Source organism: Micromesistius poutassou (assembly GCF_964030765.1).
Source record: "Micromesistius poutassou genome assembly, chromosome: 3".
Taxonomy (NCBI): Eukaryota; Metazoa; Chordata; class Actinopteri; order Gadiformes; family Gadidae; genus Micromesistius; species Micromesistius poutassou.
The window spans coordinates 4,384,631-4,410,226 of NC_140273.1; the positions used below are offsets into that span (position 1 = coordinate 4,384,631).

Genomic DNA, 25,596 nt, shown 5'->3' on the forward strand with positions numbered 1-25,596 from the left:
TCAAGCAAAAGTTTTGGATACAAAGACTTACGAAGATTTAAATCTGTAATGGTATCCTCCATTGTTGTCTTCTTCATTTTGATGAGGAGTCATGTTTCATATATTTCATAAAAGGGTTGGCAATGCTAAAGCTCAACAATGACGTGTTGGCCTGCCTCAAATATAAGTAGTATCGTATAATGTACAGAGAATAGAAAGGATCAACATCTCAACCGACCAATACAAACAAAGCCTACAGACGCTCTTTGTTCAGGTCAGCATCCAGATGTTCAAGGACTGCCACCTTCTCACAGATCCAGAAGTAAAGAGCGGCACACAATCCATCATACCAGCCTCTGTTCCAAGCTACTACACAGTCTTCTCACAGATCCAGTGATTTTGAGAGGCACAGGATGTAGAAAGCAACCGGCCCTTGTTAGCTGCTGCACAGGCTGCTGTAATAGCTGAATGATTTGGTTCACCGAACAGCCAGGAACTGAAACGAGAAAGAATAGAAAGTTGAGCCCAGTGTTATCACTCTTGTTGTCACTCTCAGAGAAGAGAGGCTTCTGAATGGAGTCATCAGCCTTACCTTAAAGTCACGTTGGTACCATCCACCCACTTCCAAGTGTTCTCTGTGTCTCGGTCCAGTCTCAGTCCAATCCAGGTACTGCTCCACCATATGGCAGAAAACTGCTGTTTCAAATATGAATAGATAGATAGATAGATACGTTATTCATCCCATAGGGATAGGGTTAGGGTTATGGTTAGCATATACATACATACAAACACAACACACATAAAAGGAATATAAAACACTCACAGGTACATAAAATCAAATTAAGGGGTAAGGAGTACAGAGCAGCTGCTGTCATGAAAACACACCTGGCTGAATGAAAAATTTTAACCACACAGACACACAGACAGACAGAGCCTCTGTTACCTCTTCTCCTTTGCTGTTGATAACAATCAGGTCTGCGTTTCTTTGCGGGCAGTCCTCTCTACTGGCCGTCCAGTTCCTCTTAGTAAATGAAAAAAAGTAGAGACTCTGGTTGAAAATCTTCCAGCCCTCTGGTGTCACTACTGTTGAATGTAAAGAAAGACCTTGTGTAGTAGACCCCAATAGAAACTTGAACTTTAGTAGACAACAATATAAACCTGACCTTGTGTAGTAGACCACAATATAAACCTGACAGTGTGGAGTAGACCACAATTTAAACCTGACCGTGTGTAGTAGACCACACTAGAAACCTGACCCTTGTGTAGTAGACCACAATAGAGACCTGACCTTGTGTATTTGGCCACAATAGAGACCTGGCCTTGTGTATTAGGCTACAATAGAGACCTTGTGTAGTAGACCACAATACGTTATAGCAGAACTCCTGATCCAGCAGTCCTACTATGTTATTGCAGAACATCTGATCCAGCAGTCCAGTTCTTACCATAGACAAACAGCATGGCGGTCTTATTGGCTGTGCCAGCACTGTTGTTCGCCAAGCGGCTGACCGTGTCCACAGTAGGTCTCACACCTCTAACGATGAGGTCCTCCCCGTCCAGCAAGACCAAAGGCTCTGAGTTGTTGTCTGTGCTGTCCCTCTTCACGGGCCAGCCGTTGTGTAGCCACTCGATGGTGGGTTTTGGCTGGCCACTGGCACTGCAGAAGAAGAAGGCTGGGTCGCCCACTGTCACCATCCTCATAATGGGGAGTTCTGTGATGGTGGGCACCTCCTCCTCCTTCTTCTCCTCCTCCTCCTCCTCCTCTTCCTCCTCCTCCATCTCCTGCTCCTTGTGCATCCCTGAAAGGAAGACGAGATGAGTGTACAACAGTTGTTGTACAACAGGAATTCAAACAGTTTCAATCTCCATTTATCCATTCAGATCATCCACAGCTGAGTGTGCAGTGAACGTGAACCCATTAAATGTGTTCAAATGGCTGGCTAGCGTGATGAAATCAACACTGAGACGTTTACCAATGGCAGTCATTTTGTATTCACTGTATTTACAGAACAGAAGGTTATGTGAAGGGACATTAGTGTTGAAACGTTATATTACTGATTGGACGGGAAGAGGCCCTCATGGCAGAGGACCAAAACTGGGAGGCATTAACATTTTTAAGGGAGTGGTTACCTAGGGCTCTTAATATGAAGGCAGCACCACCAATCACCATTGAGCAAGCCTAGAGTAGGCACCGTCATCTCAGACCACTAAATTTGTTGCAATTAATATTCATTTTCAGTTGAACTTAACCCAAAGTTTAGCATCAACTTAAGTTACACAAGCAGCAGTACAAATAAACACTTTAAAACACTAATAAGAGTCTACAGACCCTCTTTGTTCGGTTCAGCTTCCAGATGTTCCAGGACTACGACCTTCTCACATATCCAGATATTTTGAGAGGCACACGGCTGAAAGTCGCCGTTGGTTGTAACTGCACAGGCATCATACAGCGTTGGATATTTTGGTATACGCCAGGCACTGAAACTAGAAAAAATATAAAGTGGAGCCCAGTGTTGAGAGGATATCACTCTGTTGGTCTCAGAAAGGAGAGGCTGCTGAATGGAGTCATCAGCATTACCTTAAATTCAAGTTGGTACCGTCCACCCACTTGTAGATCTCCTTTGTTTCTCTGCCCAGTTTAAGTCCAATCCAGGAACCTTTCTCCAATTTGGCAACAAACCCCTGTTTCAAATATTAATAGTATCTGTTGTCATGACAACACTGCTTGCAGAACTTTAACACACACACACACACACACACACACACACACACACACACACACACACACACACACACACACACACCCTCTGTTACCTGTTCTGCTTTGCTGTTGATAACTAGCAGGTCTGCGTCTCTGTTCAGACAGAAGTCTCTGCTGGCCTTCCAGTTCTTCTTGGTTGTAGAAATAAAGTAGAGACTCTGGTCGTAATACAGCCAGCCCCGTCGTGTCAAACCATCTGTTGAATGTAAAGGAAAACCTTCATAATCATATAACTTTTAACGTTACTGTTTTTATTACATGTGACCCACAAATACCTCTACAGGACCTTGTGAATAGACCACAATAGAGACCTGACCTTGATTATAGACCACAATAGAGACCTGACCTTGTGTAGTAGACCACAATAGAGACCTGACCTTGATGACCTTGTGGCCCTATGCCTGCACAAAGACGTGCCATCCTCCCAGAGCTTAGAAACACGCTGCTCGTCTCTGGAGAGGTTCTGGTCAACTAGTAGCTGATGGTCGATGGTCAAGCAGGGAAGGGGAGTAGTGTTTTGTTCTGTTTTCGACAGCAAGACAATACAATGGATGCACCGAGGCGAAAGGGTGGTGGACGATACATATAATATTCATAAGTTTGTTTTAGTTATAATCTCACGAAAATAAGAATTGTGTTATAATCTTGCTCAAAATAAAAAGGAAGGCTGATATTGACTAAACAATGAATGTGCAAGTAGGGTGGGTATAATATTATACATTTACAAGTGTTTTAAGGCTAATCCAAACCAAATTGAGGGATCTTTTCTACCGTTTTAGAAATGTTGCGTTTGGTAAACGCGATCACATTTTGCGTGTTAACACGTAGAGATTGGTCGTGTTCGACATCATTGACAGAGCCTCCACATGATGATGTATGACTGCCTTGATTCAAGGTCCCTCATTTGGCCACAACCAGAAAGTGCACGTTTACGTATAAATTTCAACACGCCCAAATATAGCGTGTGAACACGCAAAAACTGAAAATTCCTTTAGTACTACAATTGAGGGTCCGCGTCGGTTTCTGAGTGAGCCCTCAGCGTTTGGAACTTTGGAGCGCATAACAAACGATCTCCTCTGTTCTGGCTCTACGGCTCTCCCTGCTGGAGGAGACTCACAACAAATGCAGTAGCCTACCACGATGCTAGTAGTAGCCTACAACACTGCAGGGCTGCCAACTTTTGGGTTTTTGGCTGTAGTAAGATTCTGTAAAATCTTGTAATGCACGGGGGGAGGGGTCTCGAGGTAGTTTCTCCCGCTGTCTTCACTCTACCGTCGAGGAGTTTGGAAAGGAACGAACGCGTCTCGGCTTTTTTTGACGATTGTGACGATCATGATTTCAATTGAATCGAACGATTGAAAAAACGAATTGTCAAATTGTGCGCTCACACCAAAATAGACAATTTTCGCCTGTTCGCCTGACAAATAACATTATATATTTTTGTAAGAGATTTTCAAACATAAATCACAAAATCATAAAGTATTTTTGAAAGAAAGTTAAATATCGTGATTCATTTTGTAACTTTGATAACGATTATAAAAAACTCACCAAGTGCATCCATTAGGTGCTCTCTCCCCTTCGTCCAAGATGTCACTGAGTCTAGGACAGGAGAGAGGAGTACAGAAGAAATTAGCTCTAAACCAGAACGGCATCATCTCTAAACAGAACAGGACCCGCAGCCAAGTACATCCACCCATAAAGAAAACGTGATTATTATGAACAAGGTGTTTAAGTTGCAGTAGGTGTTGCTCTTTCACTGCAATCGTAATTGTTGTAATATTATTATTGTTGTTATTTTAGTACCATTATCATGGATTATGTTTTGTTATTATTGTTTTATTATTAATAATATTATGGATTATTATTATTATTCATATATCATTATTAAGACCAATATTCTTAATAATTTAGGATGAATTTATTTAGACTCACGCAGGCGCAGGGAGATGTTGAGAGTGGCTTGTAGAAAACACAGCAGTGATATGCTCAGAGTGACCCAGACGTGCAGCTTGAGAACTGTTCAGGGGTAGGACACACACACACACACACACACACACACACACACACACACACACACACACACACACACACACACACACACACACGTACATCCTGATATATTAAAACTGCAGGGATATCTTTCACAGTCCAGACATTAATTATATTAATTAATTAGCTGACGCTTTTGTACAAAGCGACTCAATAAGTGCATTCAACTATGAAGATACAACCCAGAAGTTCATAAAGAGTTCATAAAACTCATCATATAGGCAAAAGAGCTACATTATAAGAACAAGAGAAAGAGATGTTGTATTCTTTGAAAAATATATAGTTTTATTATTATTAGAAAACTTTATTGAGATGTACTATCTCTAATGTAATGTAAGCTGCCACTATGTTTTCTAAAGCTGCACTCTGTCATTTGTTGTAGCTACTCAATATTGACTGATCATATAAATAAGTTTTCAGACCCAACGGCCTGTGATTATGTCCATGTGTTACGACTATTACTAATTCATTTTACTTGGGTCATTTGGTATTTTAATGAACATATGTAATGAAACAAATGTCTGCTAGAGAAAACTATAATACTATAGTATTCCTGTCAGCAGCAGCTTGGTCTCCGGTACTTGGATCTCACAGGATGTTTCCTCACAGACCTCTATTTATCTGTTCTGATCATGCATTTCATCATCTGCAGATATGTTGGGTTACAGGTCGCTTCAGGGTCAGTCATGCTATCGGTGACGGATACACATTTCCCATTCCATAGAAGTAATAAGTAATCAGTAAGTACCGCAACATCTTATCTATCTGATTATTTCTTTATTTTTGTGCATGAGTTTGAAATCACCTTTGCGCTCATCATTAGGATGATTAGCAGCAGCAACCAAACTCAATGCAGGTGTGAGTTTCTCACATGGTTTTTGAGGTATCTCATTAATTCAGTTTTTTTTTACATATATATTACTTTTCTCAGAATTCTAGACCATTAGGTTGTTAATTCAGAATTTAGTTCCTCAAGTGAACGCATTACACTTCTGTACGACATAGACTGACCAATAACAACCGTTTGTCTAATACGAGGCGGGATAAATACAATGACGGGCAGAGGAGCGCCATAGAGGCCTTTTCAAAACAACAGAGTTGGCTGCCGCTGATGAAGAACGGTCTGTTGAATACGCTATCGAGACAGTATAAAACGACTGCACATTTGTTGAGAAGAAATATGTTTTTTTTTTGTCGCACGTGCTGCGTCACCCATTTCGTTGCTATGATTGGTTGTAGGCCTATCCAATTCCGTCCGGAGGCATTTTTGTCTTGGAAATCGAATATGAATAGATAGGTTCCAGCCAGGTGATTTCAGTAAGTTCAACACTGATTAAACAGCTTTCCTCTTAGCTCTTTAATAGCACAGAAAGGCCAATGGTTTTATTTAGTAAAAAATATATATATGAGGCAGTACAGAAGTGGTAAATGCAGGTGGGAGCAAAACACAAAGGCATTTTTACATGTAAAAAATCACAAGACCCAAGAGGACAAATGATAAACAACAAAACTAAAACCACAACATGTGTAGAAGAAACACCTAACACCCAACCACCTTGGTTTGTTTTGATTGATTTCAATGCACAGAAATCCCTCCCTCCCTTCCTCCCTCCCTCCCTTCTCCCTCCCTTTTCTCCGCCCTCCTCCATCTTTCTATGATGGCAGCTGATGATGGAGTGACATGTGACACATCAGCGTCTAGGATAATGATACTGCCTCGTCCAATCACCGGTCAGCTTCAGTCAGGGGGAGTGACTGATGTGGGCGTGACTAAGGCATCTTCGTTGAGAGTCTGAGAGCGAGACAGAAAGAGAGGGAAAAAAAAGCATGAGAGATAACAGGAAGAGCACAATGTTAATTCCCCAAAACCTTAGTCCTTAAGTTGTTTTCTTCTATTGTACTTAAGTGGTTTTCTTCTATTGTTCTTACGTTGTTTTCTTCTATTGTACTTACCGTACGATGTTAAGTCTATTGGACTTAAGGTGTAAGGTGTCTTCTACTGTACTTTTTCTGTTGTGTTTTTCTGGTATTGTAGTTTAGTAGATATCTGGTATTGTACTGTAGTAGTTTTCGGGTATTGTACTTTAGTAGTCCCAAATTTTGAGAAAAAAGGTGTAAAATCCTATGTTTTTGGCATTCTCCCCGAAACACTACCTCAACGTTCCACTCTAGAGTTAGGCTTCCTGGACACCTATAGTATAACACTACATGTGTGGCGGATTTTCTGTACAACATTGCTTATTAAAACGTTCATAACAGTGACACAACAATGGTACTAAAAAAGTATCATAAAGTTGGCGTGGGTTGTAACCATATGGATAACATATGCCCCCCTCTTTCCTAGAACTCTCAGCCTAAAACTATTTTGTTAATGTGTTTTAAATCTCATATAATTCCCTCTGAAACAGTGGGCTCACTGGCTCTTTAAGAAGCCTTACAATGAATACATAGAGAGGTCATTATGTCGTTGCGTCGGTTGTCATGGTGTCGCCTGTGGGTTGTCATGGGGTCGGCTGTGGGTTGTCATGGTGCCGGCTGTCGTCTGTGGGTTGTCATGAAATGGCCTTACCGAGTACTGGGAGAAATTGCATCTGACGCGGTGGAGCAGGAAGCAGAAGGTCAAGGAGATGGCGGTCTGGGTCAACGTGAACAAGAAGAGGGACGACTTCAGCCCTCGACTCAGCTTCTGAAACACACACATACGCTGCAATAAATGATGTTGTTGTTGACTTCTAACATGTCTCTGTCTTTGCTGTTTAAATGTAACAGTAGTCTATGAGTAATATATCGGCGGTAACCACTGTTTTTGGGGTATTGCGAAATTGCGCCAGCTGGATATTCTGGCATTGGATGTGTTTGAAATATTATGGTGTTTTCCCAACAAGTAAACGTAAAAAAAGGGAAAACAAATCTTGCCTACCGCTATTCCCCTCTGTTTCAGTCCCTTCAGAATGTGCTGTTTCTGGTGTCTGTAGCTATAATGCAAATGAGCTGCTGCCCATTGACCAATGAGCTGTCAGATTGAACCACAGCATGGAGGAGAAGTGATTGTTGCCGTTTGCGGACTCCCGGAGCTCTGAACCACTGAACTGAATCTATGCTCTGATTGGAGGGGGATGGGGAATTGGGTGGTAATATGCAAATGTGCCGCCCTCCTACGTAGGAGGGGGTGCGTAAACTGACTCGCTCGTTTAGTAACTGTAGATGGGGTACTTTCAGAAATGCATATCTCACTCAAAAAAGCATGTACGGACTTATTTCAAAGTTTGTATACGTGTGGCAGCACCAGAGACCCAAAACAACAGCCCAAATCCCAGGAAAAGTGTTGTTTTCATAATATGTCCCCTTTAATAAAACACATCCAATACCATGGAATGTCCAGCTGGTGACTCCTCTGAGGCTATAGTAACGATGCTCTTAGCACCCTACGACTACCCCTGGTCGTTTTCATGACGTTTGTTACGTAACGATGCTTTCGGGAAACGGTGTGAAAACTGTACGATGCTCGTACGACGAACTTCACAAACTTAGGCTTACGATGCTTTCGGGAAACTGGGCCCAGTTTGGGTTGGTGTGCTACTTCCGACGTTTCCAGAGTGTTGGTTGGTTGTTGTCTGTTCACCCTCGCTCAAGCCTGCTCAGATGTGCGTTTTGACGACCCTCACACATGCTCCTATTAAACGACTGTGTGTTGTTTTAATCGCTGATATTTGAACCACCTGTGTTTAAGCGGAGGACCTCCTGCTAAAACACAGGGTTACTCTCCCTTTAAACACATAATGAGGGTGCCATCAGCTGCTCACACCACAGACAGACATGCAGATAGACAGTCAGGCAGACCGACTGACTGCTAACTGACAGACAGGCAGACAGACTTACTGACTAACTGACTGACTGACACTGGCACTGAGACAGACATGCAAACAGACAGTCAGGGAGACAGACAGACATGCAGACAGACAGTCAGGGAGGCAGACTCACAATGGTGTAGTACTGGTCTTCACACATGTTGCTGATTGCTGTCTTTCCACAGGGGATCTCTGGGTGCCTGACCAGGTCTGCGACATAGACCGACGCTGCTATTAGGGACACCAGCACGGACCCCAGTGTGACCAGCATACACACACGCAGCTAGACAAAAACATGAAGACAACAAGAGACTGATGCAGCTACACAACAACATGAAGACAACAAGACATGATGGAGCTACGCAACACAAACACGCGTGTATGTGTTTGACAGACTTACACTCTTGACAGTGCAGCGCTTCTCTGTGATAATGGCGGTCACTCCGGCTGCAATGAACTGCAACACACACCCACAGGTGAGACCACAGGGCAGACCACCAGATGAGATCCACCAGGTGAGATCCACCAGGTGAGCCCCATCAAGTGAGATCCACCAGGTGAGATCCACCAGATGAGACCACAGGTGAGAGAGCAACAAACATGTCAACACCTGATAATAAACATTCCCTCTGGTCCTGGGCTAGACCTGTTGGCCCTCAGACAGAAGCACGTGTACTGGAATGCCGCTCTTGCATGAGCGCAGGTCACGCTAGAACCTGAGAGCTTCAGAATACGGAGAACCGGGTTCTGATTTGTTGTGCAGCGCCCTGGAAGGTCCAGGCCTCTGAAAGGTCCAGGCCTCTGAAGGAGCTCCGAAGCTTCAGGGTGGTCAGTACGGAAAAGTACCGGATCCGCCCGCGGGCCGACCCGTACTCATGGGACACTTAACTTGTGTCGTTTATCTAGGGCGCCATTTCGGCTCTTGGTTCATAGGGCAGACACACACACACACACACACACACACACACACACACACACACACACACACACACACACACACACAGACATACACAGAGACAAACACAGACAGACACACACACACACATACACACAGACATACACACACAGCGACAAACACACATACACACATACACACAGAAACACACACACACACACACACACACACACACACACACAGACTTATACATACACACACGCGCACACACACACACACACACACACACACACACACACACACAGAGACCTACAAACACACACACGCACACAGACACAAGTGTGCACACACACACACACACACACACACACACACACACACACACACACACACACACACACAGACTTACGACCAGGCCGCTCCACCAGGGGGTCCCGGTGTTGAGGACCTCAGAGAAGGTGGTGAGGCACAGAGGGGAGGAGTAGGTCACCACCAACAAGCCCAACATCAACTGGGTGACCTGGGGAACACACACACACACGCACACAAACACACACACACACACACACACACACACACACACACACACACACACACACACACATATATATGTACAACCCCAATGTAACACAACCCTAACCTTATATAAACCCTAATTGAACACATCCCCAATGTAACACAACCCTAAATTAACACAACCCTAATGTAACACAATCCTATCCTAATAGAAACCTTACCTAACACAAACCTAAATCAACACAACTCTAACCCAACACACCCCTAACACAACAAAACCCTAACGTAACACAACCCTAAATTAACACAACCCTTATGTAGCACCGTAACGTAACACATGCCTAGATTAACACAATAACCTGTAACATAATATCTCTCATTGAGGGTTATTATGTTACATTAGGGTTGTGTTACATGAGGGTCCCTCATGTAAAAAACACAACCCTAATGTAACACACGCATTTAGTTCTAATCTAAAATGTTTTGAATAAGTTAATCATGTTTGACTCTGATCCTAAGCCCTCACAAAACTTTTGTGTTTACCTCACATGCACGGTCTCATGCACGCACTAACACTGAACAGCATTCCACTGTTTCCTGTGTTTTTTGGCATGTGTTTTTCATTAATTCACCCATTCATCTCTCCCCAGCCCCCACCCGGGCTCGGCCTTCGGTCAGTACACCCCCGCACCCCCGCAGGGCCCCCTGCAGGGCCCCCAGCCCTACCCATCCTCCTACTCCTACGGAGGGTACAGCTACCCGGCCCGCCCGCCCTACCCGGGCCCCCAGCCGCAGGCCGCACGGCCCATAAACAGACCCCCTGGGTACGGGGTCTCACAGCCCTACTCCTGAGACTGCTCCTCCTGCTCCCGCTCCTCCTTCCGCTCCTCCTCCCCTCTCCCTCCACCCTTTCTCCCCCTCCCCATGTCTGGTTAGAGAGGGTCTCTCACTTTACTTTGTTGCACTAAATCTCTGTAGGTCTCTCTCTCTCTCTCTCTCTCTCTCTCTCTCTCTCTCTCTCTCTCTCTCTCTCTCTCACACTCTCTCATCCCTCCGCCCACTCACCCCTAGAGCTTTTGGCTCTCCCTTCTGCAGGCTCTCGCGCAGAGCTTGTTGTCTTTCCGTTATTTTCGTGACGTTAATGTCCTCCTGCACGCGGACGGACAGGTCGCTTGAGATGGACACGGCCATGGCGGGTTCAGGATGAGGACGATGAAGAGAAGAGGTGGTCAGGTCCCTTGATGGATGCTGCCGTGAAGAGGGACAAAACAAGTGTCACATCATCAAGAGGGTTAAGTTGTTATTCTGGTAATTTAGTACATTTGGTGAGGAGCGAAGTAAAAAGGTTTGCGCATATAGTCACCTGTCTTCCTCGGATGAATCACAATGAAATGGAACGGAAAGCAACACAGATCCAAAACAACCCCTTCCTTTCTAACTTTGTTCCCAAGTCTCCGAGACAGCCCTCCCCCTGTTCATGGGCGCGTGCGTGCGTGCGGGGGGGGGGGGGGGGGGGGGGGGGGGGGGGGGTTAGTGTGCCTGCGTGCGTGGTCCTACGTGCAACGGCCAGATTAGAGGTCTACTCACTGCTGCAGGAGGACTACATCAGCAGAGGGGTCGCCTTGCTTTCTGGACTTCATATCTTTAACAGTCCCCCGCCCCCTCTCTCAGCTCAAAGTCATCCGTCGTTTCTGTGACCAGCTTGAAAACGCTCATTGAGGTGAGTAGCACCGCGCCTTCATCTAAATCATAGGGCGTCCTTAGACACGAGTGACGGAACAATGATACCGAGCTGTCCAGTTTTAAACCGACGTTTTATTTGTTCACTTTATTCTGTAAGTTTTGTTGCGCAATAAGAGTCTCCTCGTGTTCATGGGTTGAAACCAAGATGCTCATCCTGTTATCTCCCTCCTACATTCTTCCTCTGGGAAAGGGTTGAGCAATACAGCTGGAGAGAAACAGAGAGGGTGAGAGAGTGAGAGAATGGGTGGGAGATGGGGGAGTGAGGAGGGTTGTAAGGGAACAGACAGCTGTGCCTCTTATGATGATGTGCTAAAATGTTTTCATGTTAATAACGTCACCCATCAGTGAGACTGCACTCCTCTCCTCTCCTCTCCACCCGTCTCCGCCCCTCTGGTCTCCCCTCTTTCCCTCTCCTCGCCTCTCCTCTCTCTGGGGGAGTTTTATAATTTTTTATGGACTCTTTCTTTCTCACTATCTCCCCCCCCCCCCCCCCCAGTTCCTCTGTTTTCTCTTCAGTGTTTTTCCATGAAGCCTCACGTGATGTAGAAAGTTCAGTCTGTTTCTTCTCTCTCTCTCTCTCTCTCTCTCTCTCTCTCTCTCTCTCTCTCGCTCTCTCTCTCACTCTCTCTCTCGCTTCTACTGTATGCTCTACTAGGTGCTCATGGGGGGTTCTACTGTGTGTTTCACTGGGTTCTACTGTGGGCTCTACTGAGTGTTTTACTGTGTGTTCCAGAGACATGTTTTCAGATGGAGCGGGATCTGAACCCAGGCTTCGGTGTGTCCGGGCCCTCTTTGACATGGAGGCGGCCGCAGTAAGATCCATGAACCAACCAGCCTCGTACTGATCACACACCTGTTCACACACCTGTTCACACACCTGTTCACCTGTCTGTCCGTCTGTCTCTCCAGGTGGTGTCTATCTTATTGGGGATCGCTCAGCTTCTGCTCTCAGCTCCTCTCTACTACATCGACATCAGTCATCCCAAAACCCTCTTCATTCTGCCCCTGGTCATTGGCACTCTGGTAGGTAGTATAGTAGTAGTATGGTAGTGTACCAGTACAGACAAATAGTATAGTAGTAGTATGGTAGTGTACCAGTACAGACAAATTGTATAGTAGTAGTATGGTAGTGTACCAGTACAGACAAATAGTATAGTAGTAGTATGGTAGTGTACCAGTACAGACAAATAGTATAGTAGTAGTATGGTAGTGTATCAGTACAGACACATAGTACAGTATTAGTATGGTAGTGTACCAGTACAGTAGTAGTATGGTAGTGTGGTAGTATAGTGGTAGTATCGTAGTGTATTAAAGGTGTAAAGGTAGCTCCTAACCAGGCCATTTTGTTTTGCAGATTGTGCTGGCAGGATCACTTACGATGGCCTCTGTCAAATCTTCCAGTAAATCCTTGGTAAGGCGTATTGAAGGTGTTAAGATTTAAGAGCTGTTGTTTGAATGTATGCGCTGTGATAATATCTGTTCCTAGTTGACTGTGCCGGCTGTATGAAAAAAAAATCTGATTTGATTAGATTAGATTCAAATGTATTATCATTTATTATCACAAGTACAGAGAGAACGAAATGGAGTTAGCGTCAAACCAGAAGTGCAAAAAAGCAGTAAGGTGCAGAGTATGTACATGTAATGGAATAATATAGATAGTACAGTGTGAACAGTATAGACAGGTATATACAGTTAAGTATGGAGTATAGTATACATTAAGGGTGTATACAGTATATATACACAGTACATTATAAAAGCAGTGTATTGACAGTATGAACAGTGTAGACATTATAGACAGGTATATACATTTAATAAGTTAATTATTATATAATTATTTACATTTTAGACTGCAACGGCTAATTTCTGACCAGTTGCTGACCATCTCTTCCCTGACTGGTTCGGGAAATCCATTTTGCCTATCAATCATATCTGCATGAAATGCAACACGTCTCCATAGACCTCTGAAGAATAAGTCCCGCCTCCGAGGCTCCCGGTTCCCTCAGTCAAATGTCTATGGGAAATAACATGGGGTTTATGAATGATCGTACATAACAAACTCTAGGTAGTAGGTGGCAAAGAAGTAAAAGCTGCGTCACGTTTTGAACTACACACTTTTTCCATCTAGTTTCCACTGGGTTTTTGGATTGGTGCCGTTAAAGTAGTTAACTATTATGAAGAAGCATTATGCTAACCCGGATCTGCGCAGACTTAGGACGTCATGACTCTCCCAGTCAAGGTTGCATAGCAACGGCAATGTTTCATAGTTTGTCTTCACCGAAATGGGAGTTCAGTGGCACCAGAGCCTGCCTACGGAGGTGGCGCCAACGCTGCTTGTTCATGTGTGAAATCGATCAAACCGATCTAAATGTCAAAAACAGCCAACAAACTCTTATCACGGTCAAACCAAAAAGTCAAGTCGTGGAGAAAAGAGGCTGAACCTCACCAGCGAATAAGTTTTATAGACCACTGAAATCATGCGTGAAATGACCATCATGGTAGGTTGTGACTGGTTGCGAGCACTCCCTCCTCCCTAACAAGTATGACGTATGAAGTCTGCGCAGATTGGAACTAGCTCCCGGTTAGCTATAGTTTACTACTTTAACGGCACCAATGTTGTTTTTGTAGTGCGGTTTCAAAATCTTTCTCTCCTCCACTATTTTCTGCCCCCTCTCTTTGAGTCTGCAACACCTTTTAATAATTCACTGTACCTTAATGCCAGCAACAATCTAGCATCGTAGTAATGTTGGGCCCGTTTACGATATTTTTGTTGATCTGTATTGAGTTGACTTAATGTTGCAGCTTCTGACACATTTCAATCTGCGCAAAGCCACTATGACAGGAGCAGGATACCTTCTGACGCACGGGTGACTTTAAATAATAATTGTAATTAACTTAACGATTATGAACTTAGGGAAAACAAATTTAAAAATATCATTGATGCCCACGGCAACATTCACACTCATGTTTCACGTCTGAAAAACGTTTACAAATGTTTCGAGGGGTGAGTGGTCGAATTATCTGTGTTCTATATGAAAGCATGAGAGCTCTGCTCTCTATGAATAGACAAGAGCTCTATTCTCTCTTTTAAATCGGGATATAAAACCACACATTCCATTTAAGCTACTCAACATGTTGTATTGGTGGAGGAAGTCCCTCGGGTCCAGCATGTTTTTACACCAACATCGCTATTGCAAGCAGTGTGCTCTCTGTCTCCCCCTAGCGCCAGAGCTGTGCCTACAGTAACGTAGCCTGCCTGCTGGGGGCAGTGTTGGCGTTGTGTCTTTACTGCTTCTCTCTGAGGTCGGTGACGCAAACGGACTGTGACGAGGTTCCCCACGAATTATTCTACAACATTACATTGGACTGCCTCGAGGGAAAAATTCTGGTCAGTTTTTATGTATAGTGTGTGTGTGTGTGTGTGTGTGTGTGTGTGTGTGTGTGTGTGTGTGTGTGTGTGTCCGGTGTCTGTGTGTATGTGTGTGTTTGCTTGGGTGTGTGTGTGTGTGTGTGTGTGTGTGTGTGTGTGTGTTTGCTTGCATGTGTGTGCCCAAACATTTGCCTGATTTTCCCATCTGAGACAATAAAGTTCATCTCATATATAAAACAATACATGTAAAGATATTTGAGTAAATGGTTATTTGCCAACAATATCAGACTTCTCTGTCGGCCCTCCCAGAGGATAGCAACGCTTCGCTTGCCTCTGCAGAGGTTTGTGTCAACTGATCCCTGATTGGTCGGGCAGATAATGTTCAGTGACTTAATGTTTTGAACTTTTGATTTGGAGACACAAGAATAGGCAACGTCTTTTAAGGAGGTGGTGGCGAAACACCCACCACTTCTCAGCAGTCATTTTCACAAACGCTTCCTCTTTCTCAACGTCTTGTCATACTCTGTCTTTCCTGCACATGTGAGGTCTGAAACTCTGTGCTGCTCGTCTACGCGTTAGAGTGGCCTGGGAGTGCACATGCAGGGCAGCTCCGATAACCTCCACCCGTGTCCGTCGCGGCGACGTGGATCTTTGTGGATGCGGTACTTAGAACTTTAACCCTAGCTTAACTACACTGGATCTGGTCGGGTTGATGATGCCACTTGCTGTCCCTGCAGGAATTGTTCGGGTCTGTGACAACGCTGCTGCTCTGCTACAACGTGGGAGCCCTACTGCTGCACGGCCTGCTGACTGTCACCTCCATACGAGCACTCAGGAGCCCCTAACACACACACTCCAGGGGCCCTAACACACACACACACACACATTCAGTGGCCCCTAATATACACACACACACACACAAACACTCAGTGCCCCCTAACACACACACACACAGGGGGCCCTGAGACACACACACACACACACACACACACACTCAGGGGCCCCTAACACACTCAGGAGCCCCTGACACACACACACACACACACACACACACACACACACACACACACACAATATATGCCATTAGTTATACCCCAGGGGCTTTTCTCGATATTATCATTTTGTATTAGTGTTGCAAATAAACCTTTTCTACTATGATATGTTGGTTGTCGTGGTGCTGTCCAGGGCTAGGCTATGTGCCAACGCTGATGTCATTATTTTGTTGGTGGTAGGCCTACTGTCAAGAGTGCTTGAAGGGATAGCAGTTCCGATTAGAAGTAGGCATAGTAAGTATTTAAAAGGTTTATCGTTCGTGTGGCTGTTTAGATTCTTGCCATGTTAGACGTGTACTTTCAACCCTCCTTACAGAATAAAGTCATCGTTCTACATCTACGTTCAACAAATAACGTAAATCTGTAGCTTTGTCTAGAGTCAAATTGATATAATCAATCAAATATAAATTTACAGTTAAGAGAAAATCAAGCCATCGCCGACAGACGGAATAATTCTGTCACGTCGGGGTTTCCCTCGCGATCAGCTGAGCGCTGGACTCCACCACTACGCTCCCACAGGGGGGTCAAGACCAAAGAAAACACTCGAGCTATATTGCACGAGTCAGATACAGGAACCCAACACAAAAACATTAGACACTTCTACAACATATATCAAACAATTTTGTGCACACAAAGCGAGATCACGATGTCAAATAACATATAATAATGGTGTGCCTAAACAACCCGCGGAACGCCGGAGATGGGTCATTCCGGAGATGGCGGCGTTCTCTGTCAGTCAGAAGTGAAACTTTCCTATTTTTAGCGACTCGTTTACAGCTGTAATAACGTGTTATTACACCAATAACCGTACGTGTAGTATCTGTTAGCAGTGGGACCAAAGCTACGTTTGAAAACGACTGACGGCAAAGGAGTGGCTTAAACCCACGGTTTTTTATGACCTATTTTATCATTTTTTTCATCGCTGAATCGCTGGGCTTCCCTGGAAGTTGACGCTGGTGACTCGCTGACATTGGCCATCATAACGACTGTTGTTGTTGTCGTCGTCGTCGTCGTCGTCGTCTACATGAAACCCTAGAGCAGCCCAAGAGACGTATCCTTCTACATATAGTAATACCATCTAGCTGTCTGGCCGGGCGGCCACAGGACGTCGACCGCATAGGAAGCCGTGCGGCTTACTGTCGGATCGCAGGTGTTTGTTGGGGCGGACGTGGTGGATGCCACCACTAGTCGCTGTCACGCATTATTTGGTTGGCTGAGATCGTGTAAGTATTTAAGTATTACTTTGTAAGTATTCCTAGTAAGTGTTTTACTTCTGGTGTGGTCCCACTGTGATACGTGTGTGTGTGTGTGTGTGTGGGTGGGTGATGGCCTAATGCCGCCTAACGCCCCCAGCGTGTCAGCTATACGCTGTTTCCAAATGGAATCACAGTTAGAGTTTTTCACACTAAATCACTAAATATGCTATATATTTTTATTTTTTGTCTGCATAGTTGTGGATTTTATATTGAACAGCGGCCGTTTGAGGTCTTATTTGCATCATTGTATCCTCAAAACGCTCCCCGATTAGTCTACCGGGCGGTCTGCGATTCGACCGTTTAATGAGCGACAATGAACCACAGCTGATGGTAGAATAAAGTCCTATCATGTCGTGGTGTCTTATCCCACAACCCATATTGTCACTGTTTTTAACTTTCATTTCCTGGTCCCTGGGTGATTGATAGCCATCCTGGCAAATCAAATGGAGAAGCTCCAGGAGCTGAGCCAATCAGAGCTGCAGGAGCTTCTGGACAACACGGAGAGGGTGGAGTCGATGGCTCTGGAATCAGATGAGGTAAATGTTGTGTTACGTTGATACTTTTCCGTTGGCAAGGTGGAGAATGCTTCCATTGACACCAACTCCGTTAGCAGAGTGTTCTGGAAGGACCATAGGTGTCCTATACCCTGGGGGGGTGTCCCCACGCTTTCAGAAATAGTAGATTTTTATCCTCATTACTTTTTTAAAGCATAATTTGTTTTTAAATATAAAAACAAATTATGCTTACAACAAAAAATTGCTCAATGTTGTTGATGCAATTCTGTCAGTTGTTTCCATGTGGTCATATTTTAGTGCAGTGGTATTGTTATAGCTGACTGACCTGCCTGGGTGCTTTCTACAGCAGATATCCTACTGGCATTGTTGCAGATGTGGATGCGTATGGATGACCTATAGGGTCAATGTTGTAGTGCGCTTGAGTATATCCCTATGATAGACTCTGGAGTAGCCCAGGCTATGCCATTTTTAAGCAATGTTATGCTATTCCTTCTCTCCGGAATGATCTGCTCTGACCTCATACCAATACCCTGAGATCGCACAGCGTAGCGTATCGTATACCCAAATGATTGCAGCCATACTACATTCTTGTTTACATAATTCCTATTATGTGAAGCAAAGGCTTTCTTTAAACCTAGACTTCATAACAGTGCCGTCCACTGTAGCTGGACCCCTGTCTGAGCCTGTGAGAGAAGGCATAGACAGCGCTCCTTTCATGGGCTCGGATGTCACAAAAAACAGTGTGTTGGAATACATTACCCTTCATTTGCATACTGGTTATTTATGTTTGTTATATTCATTTTAGTTTTGGCTCAACTTATTCGTCCCAATGATACATTTTTCCATTTCCAGTTGAATGTTAGATTAAATCTGTGTTGGGTGTGTATTAGCCATACTGTCTATGGTATCAGCTGGTAAGAGCTCCTTTTTTCAGTGCGTGAGTGAGAGTGTGTTGGCTTGGCTCTTTCCAGTAAACCGTAACACTGACTCCTTCTCCTTTGTTAGTGATGTTTAATTTATTTGACGTTCCTGTGAGTCTAAACTTACGGAAACGGTCCAACCACGTGGCTCCGCGCATTTCTGTCAGCTCAACAACTCTCATGTAGCTAACTAACTAAGAACCCTTATAGAATCGGCACAAAATGGTTTTCATAACAAACATCCTATTAATATATATATTTCACTATTTAAAAAATCTGATCGGTAGTTCACACATTAAAGAGATCGGTGATCGGGATCGGCCTAAAATAACCTAGAGCTACCTGAGCAGGTTCAGATCCCCTGTTCCTGGAGCTACCTGAGCAGGTTCAGATCCCCTGGGCCTGGAGCTACCTGAGCAGGTTCAGGTCCCCTTGGCCTGGAGCTACCTGAGCAGGTTCAGATCCCCAGGGCCTGGAGTTCCTTACTATGAAATGACTTACAATAGCATAATATGCTATTGTTATATACATAGTACAATCATTGAGCCTCATTATTTATACATAGAACAACAAGAGGAGTTTAAAAGGGAAGAAGCAGAGGCAGAGCCATTCTAGTCTTAACTGTAAGAAATTCAGCAAATCTTGATATATATAGTATATATTAGGGCTGTTAAAATGAGTGTGATAATAAAGCGTTAATGCAATCTTAATCGTGACTAAAACAGCCCTAATATATTTTTTATAATGTTAGTGGAATTTTATAACCAAACTAGTAAGGCTGGCTGGACCAGCAAGTGTCCTGATGGGCTGGGGCTGAAGGCAAACGACAATCTTAATTTTCATTGGCTACGACTCCTGAGGGATGGAGGATAAATAATAAAGTAATTAAAAATGCCCACGTCTGTGATCCCAGGACAAAAGCTCTTTTTGGGACCTTACGATGGCCGGAGGATGAGGTTCATTCAAATCATCCGATCTCCGTAACATAAGCATGGTATGTTCCAAAGGAATCAGTTATTTCCTGTTAGTTTGAAGACACCCAGCGCTGGTGTTCAGTGACCACTAAGAGGAAGTTCTTGTACGATTGCTTTCGATGCAGAAGTGATAAAGTGGTGGCGCCGCCTGAGGTGAATACAGTAGTATATTATATGCCACAGTAGAACTATATATAGATATAGATATATATTACTACTGGATTTCCCATTCATGTATAAATAATTTGTACTACCAGAAGTCTTTCCCCTGTGCCAAAAAAACACCTAAACTACCTAACTCGCAGTGTCTATCTCCTATCATTTTAAAGTCTGTGGCAGCTGTTAAGTGAAGCATGATGGGTAATATTAGATGTTAGTTTGAGGCTTGATAATCAGCCATTTCAATGCATAAAAGTGCGTTGAACCAAACGGATCCAATATCCCGTAAATCATGTTTTAAAGACCAAACATTTACATTTCAGGCTTGAATAGTCAAAGGTGACACTTATTTACAGCAGAGTACATAGGGACCGTTGACAGTGGAGCATGTAGGGGCCGTCAGCAAGTGATCTCTACAGTGGAGCATATAGGGGCCGTCAGCAAGTGATCTCTACAGTGGAGCGTATAGGCACTGTCAGCAAGAGATCTCTACAGTGGAGCGTATAGGGACTGTCAGCAAGAGATCTCTACAGTGGAGCATGTAGGGACCGTCAGCAAGTGATCTGTACAGTGGAGCATGTAGGGACCGTCAGCAAGTGATCTGTACAGTGGAGCATGTAGGGGCCGTCAGCAAGTGATCTCTACTCTACAGTGGAGCATGTAGGGGCCGTCAGCAAGTGATCTGTACAGTGGAGCATGTAGCAAGTGGTTGCAAACAGTCTTCAGTTAGGCTGATGGTTCTAAAGGTAAATCAGAATCAGAAAAGGTTTTATTGCCAAATACATTTTCACATATGAGGAATTTTTCTTGGTTTTCAGTGCGCACAATATTTACAAATAATAAACGATAAACAGTAAACAATAAAGCATCTCTAACGCACAGGGTCTCATCTCTTGTTGGTACGTTAAAACGTTACATTTTGCTCATGTGTGTTGGCTGGCATGTGCCTCTTGTCATAGTAGCACATCGTAGTAGGCTAGATTTATATTGAAATATGTCTCTACTGGTCACTGTTTCCCTGGAAGTTAGGGGGTGAATGGGTTTAAACATTGTGGAAACATTTGTGGTAGTCTAGCACAGAACTGAACGAATTATATATGGCATAGGACTAGACCTTCTAGGTCAAGGAAATGTTACACCTTATACTTTTTTAATGTTAAGATATCAGGCAACCGATAGATCCGCCTAGATATCTTCACCTAAAATCCAAAATTTGAAAGTTATTTCATAAATATGAAATATTGATATTTCCCTAACAATCTATCTGAGCCTGCACGGCTCCATTCCAACACATGACACGCCACAAGAGGAATCCTGAATGACCGAACATTCCCAACCATTACAGCCAGTGAGCAAGTTCAATGTCAGGAATGTCTTCCTCACCGAGGTGGTGTTTAGCCTGACGGGTTTAGTATGATGACTCACCGTCCGGCTGGACTTCATTCCTCTACGGGCTATTCCAGCTAGCTATAAAGCTATAGAATTTTTTATTTAACCTTTATTTCACCAGGAAAGTCCCATTGAGATTAAAAAACTCTTTTTAAAGGGAGTCCTGGCCAAGAGGCAGCAAAAAAGGCAGCAAAAGTTACAGTGCAGACAGCAATTAAAATTAAGAAAAACAGTTACAAGTAAAGGAGGTTGTCTCAAGTGCTAGATACATCGACCCGGATACCCCTGCGTAGCATCCGCTCGTCCCAGATGCTGTGTGAGTACAAGTTAGGACATAGGGTAGCACATTGAGTGGGACATGGGGTATGACACAAGTTTAGCACATAGGTTACAACATAGGATATGACGTAGGAACAACATAAGGTAGGATATAGAGTAGGACATAGGGTATGATATAAGGTAGGACATGGGTTGTTACATAGGTATGGTCATAGAGTAGGACATGGGGTATGATATATATAAGGACATGGGTTGTTCCATAGAGATGGTCGTAGAGTAGGACATAGGGTTGCAATAGCTTAGGCCATAGGTTGGGAAATAAGTTGAGACATGTATTGCCATTGTGTTTCCAGTTCAATATAGAATTTTGATTGAATGGGTTATGAATAGCAGTCTGGTTCTGGTCCGGCAGCCCCTGATTTCTACACCGGCCCTTATGTTGCTTAACGAAATGTGCTCCTTGCATTTAGGCTCAGTGGCTCAGGGAGTAGAGCGGGGAGTTTGGAGGTGTCCCTGTCCAAGACACGTCATTTTATATATATAATATACTATATCTAAATGCAGTTAATTTACCATCATGAACTGAAAGTCCCTCCCCCTAGCTCTGATTGGTCCATCCACTGGTTTGGTTTTGAAAGTCAGTTCCATCGTGCTTGAGGCCCGACGGGTCGTCAGTGTTAGCTGGAATAATGTGAGTGGTCAGGAGGGGCTCACGAGGCTGCTGGTCCCCCTCCAGATCCAGAACATCCAGCTGGAGCGGGAGATGGCCCTGGCGTCCAACCGCAGCCTGGCCGAGCAGAACCTGGACGTCAAGCCGCGTCTGGAGCAGCAGAAGGAGCTCCTGGTGGAGCGCTACTCGCAGCTGGAGGCGGCCCGCGACGCCTACCGCCAGCACTGTGCCCTGCGAGGTAGGACCCCCTGCGTTGTGTAGCATCTTAACCTAGGTACCTTTGTTATACACAGGGATTGGGATAACCTAGTGATTTTTTTGGGCTTTTTTGGGCATTTTTCTATGAAAATCCTTAATGTACCAACAGCAGTATATTGTTGTTTCACTTTCTTCTGACAAAAAAATAAGTCGCTTTGGATAAAAGCGCCTGCTAAATGTAAATGTATCTAATTATATCTAGTATGTATTTAATAATAGTATAACTGCTATGTATTTAATAACTATTATGTCTTTAATAATAACTAGTATGTATTTAATAATAGTGTCACTGCTATGTACTTAGTAACTAGTATGTATTTAATAATAGTGTCACTGCTATGTACTTAATAATAACTAGCATGTATTTTATAACTAGTATCTATTTATTGTTATTATTAATAATAATAATAATAATGTAACTACTATGTGTTTAATAATAATTATAGTAATAATAGTATAACTGCTATGTGTGCAGATGGGTTCGCAGGTCAGGTGTCTCCAGAGGCGCTGTTCTCCAGGCTGCAGACAGAGGGCTCCAACACAGAGGCAGAGTCAGAGGTACACACACACACACACACACACACACACACACACACACACACACACACACACACACACACACACACACACACACACACACACACACACACACACACACACACCATTGAAGGCCAAGGAACACGTTTGACACAGATTGGCTAAATAGTGGCGACAATGTTCTCAAATTGAAAACTTTGAACATGCATATCTCTATACTTCTCTGACCTACAGTCATGAAACATGATACATGTCACTCCTCATGATTGAAGCCCCGCCATTTGGAAGCTTTGGAAAATTACCCAAATTCTTAAGGTTCCTAGGTTTTTACACTTCCACGTAAACACGACTACCACATACCATCTACGAACCAATGTCTTGTTACCCTTACCCTGGGTGTGGCCTCACCCTGGGTGAGGGTATCAAGATATTGGTCCGTAGATGTCCATTGCGATGGGCGTGGCCTCACAATGGACAGGTCTGGTGATATATCCACATATCACCTCAGCTGAGGCCTTCTCTCCATTATTAACCAATAGAAACAAACCCTGGGAACCGGCTTTATTAATTATTTTTAATGACTGTGTGTGCGTGTGGTTGCGTTTGTGCGTGCAGACGCTGGCCTCTGACTTCCTGGACGGGTCTCTGTCGCTGGAGTCGTTCCTGGAGCGGTTCCTCCCCCAGCGCTCCCTGGCCCACCGGCGACGCGTGCGTCTGGAGAAGTTCCAGGACTTCCTGAGACAGAGGAGCCACGCCCCCGACCCCGCCCCCGACCACGCCCCCGCCGGGACGCCGGCCGCGTGCGCCGGCCAGGAGCCCGCCACCGCTCCCGGCAACCACCACCACCACCACCAGCAGCAGCCCGGCTCCTCGCCAGCAGGGGGCTCCGCCTACACCCCCTACCCCGTCTCCGCCCCCGTCAACCCTCCCCCTCCCGCCTCCAACGCACCGGCCGGGTTCTCCCCCTACCCCCCCACTGCCGCAGCCACCGCCGGCTACTCCGGTCCCAGGCCGGCCTTCGGGCCCGCAGGCGCAGCCTGCCCTTACCCCACCCAGCCCTCCTTCCCCAGCCCCCACCCAGGGTCGGCCTTCGGTCAGTACACCCCCGCACCCCCGCAGGGCCCCCTGCAGGGCCCCCAGCCCTACCCAGCCTCCTACTCCTACGGAGGGTACAGCTACCCGGCCGGCCCGCCCTACCCGGGCCCCCAGCCGCAGGCCGCACGGCCCGTATACAGACCCCCTGGGTACGGGGTCTCACAGCCCTACTCCTGAGACTGCTCCTCCTACTCCCGCTCCTCCTCCCGCTCCTCCTCCCCTCTCCCTCCACCCTTTCTCCCCCTCCCCCTGTCTGGTTAGAGAGGGTCTCTCACTTTACTTTGTTGCACTAAATCTCTGTATGTCTCTCTCTCTCTCTCTCTCTCTCTCTCTCTCTCTCTCTCTCTCTCCTCTCTCTCTCTCTCTCTCTCTCTCTCTCTCTCTCTCTCTCTCTCTCTCTCTCTCTCTCTCTCTCTCTCTCTCTCTCTCTCTCTCTCTCTCTCTCTCTCTCTCTCTCTCTCTCTCTCTCGGCCACGACTAGTCTCAGGTTGTCCTCTTGTGTTTGTGAGTTTCTATGTCATTCATTCATTGCATTTCATACATCTTCAAACATTCAACCATCCCTCTGACCGTGTAGCCCCGCCCTCTTAGCATGTAATCCAGCCATCTCACGGAGCCCCTCCCACTCTTTGGGTTGAAGTACAGCTAGAGAACCCAGCCTACTTACTGTGCTGTCATTGGGTCAGCATGGGGCTTAGCACACAGTGAGGTGGTGCTCCGGTACTGCTGGCCCAGCCGACACCGTCGCATGACCTCCCTGTGGATGACCTCACCCAGAAGGGCCATATCCGATTGGATGAAATCTGAATCTTCTCAGGTTCCAGTGCACCCGATCTAACATCGTGAAATGTTTATGACTGTATGACTAAGTCATGGTAATTAATCAGACTTTATACTTTATTTCCTACACAAGTAAACAATCATTCATAGTACATTCTCTCACAAACACACACCTCTCCCATCTCTGGTGCTCTCTCCCTTTCCCTGCTGTCCTCCTTCCCCTCTTCTCCTCTCTTCTCCTCCCCTTGCCTCCTCTCTCTCCTCCCCTCCCTTGTCTCCACTCTCTCCTCCTTGCCCTTGTATCCTCCCTCTCCTCCTCCCCCTTGTCGCCTCTATCTCCTCCCTTGTCTCCTCTCTCCCCTCCGCCCCCTCGTCTATTCTCTCTCCTCCTTCTCCCTTTGTCTTCTCTCTCCTCCCCCCCCCCCCCATGCCTCCTCCCCCTTGCGTCTCCTGTATCCTGCTGTCTCCAGAACTCTGGACGATTGAATCTCCGAAGAGAGATGTTTGATTTCCTGACAGTAGATTGGTCCGCGATGAGCATTGTAACCTGGTGAGAT

The 25,596-nt window shown here is 45.2% G+C and overlaps 4 protein-coding genes across 4 annotated transcripts; 2 read left to right on the forward strand and 2 right to left on the reverse strand.

The window, feature by feature from the left end:
- Nucleotides 1-249: 249 nt before the first annotated feature.
- Nucleotides 250-5,474, reverse strand: LOC311340500 (uncharacterized protein; the record flags this gene model as incomplete). Its single annotated transcript, XM_084465375.1, has 10 exons — nt 250-283; nt 572-675; nt 923-1,062; nt 1,422-1,775; nt 2,306-2,460; nt 2,555-2,658; nt 2,791-2,933; nt 4,286-4,336; nt 4,670-4,753; nt 5,453-5,474. 10 exons carry the CDS (start codon nt 5,472-5,474, stop codon nt 250-252), a joined length of 1,191 nt encoding a protein of 396 aa, XP_084321501.1.
- Nucleotides 5,475-6,135: 661 nt separating this feature from the next.
- Nucleotides 6,136-11,503, reverse strand: tmem176 (transmembrane protein 176). The gene is made up of 7 exons (XM_084466240.1): nt 11,409-11,503; nt 11,111-11,293; nt 9,939-10,049; nt 9,035-9,091; nt 8,768-8,917; nt 7,356-7,472; nt 6,136-6,578 (listed from the first exon to the last, which is right to left on the reverse strand). The coding sequence occupies exons 2-7, from the start codon at nt 11,234-11,236 to the stop codon at nt 6,525-6,527; spliced, it is 615 nt and encodes a 204-aa protein (XP_084322366.1). The 5' UTR covers nt 11,237-11,293; nt 11,409-11,503; the 3' UTR covers nt 6,136-6,524.
- An 89-nt stretch (nt 11,504-11,592) lies between these two features.
- LOC311340078 (uncharacterized protein) lies at nt 11,593-16,285 on the forward strand. Its single transcript, XM_084464939.1, has 6 exons — nt 11,593-11,765; nt 12,522-12,600; nt 12,698-12,811; nt 13,143-13,199; nt 15,009-15,173; nt 15,893-16,285. Exons 2-6 carry the CDS (start codon nt 12,526-12,528, stop codon nt 15,998-16,000), a joined length of 519 nt encoding a protein of 172 aa, XP_084321065.1. The 5' UTR covers nt 11,593-11,765; nt 12,522-12,525; the 3' UTR covers nt 16,001-16,285.
- A 647-nt stretch (nt 16,286-16,932) lies between these two features.
- vps37c (VPS37C subunit of ESCRT-I) lies at nt 16,933-24,603 on the forward strand. The gene is made up of 5 exons (XM_084466213.1): nt 16,933-17,430; nt 17,890-17,999; nt 22,436-22,607; nt 23,103-23,185; nt 23,780-24,603. Exons 2-5 carry the CDS (start codon nt 17,907-17,909, stop codon nt 24,434-24,436), a joined length of 1,005 nt encoding a protein of 334 aa, XP_084322339.1. The 5' UTR covers nt 16,933-17,430; nt 17,890-17,906; the 3' UTR covers nt 24,437-24,603.
- The last annotated feature ends 993 nt before the right edge of the window (nt 24,604-25,596 follow it).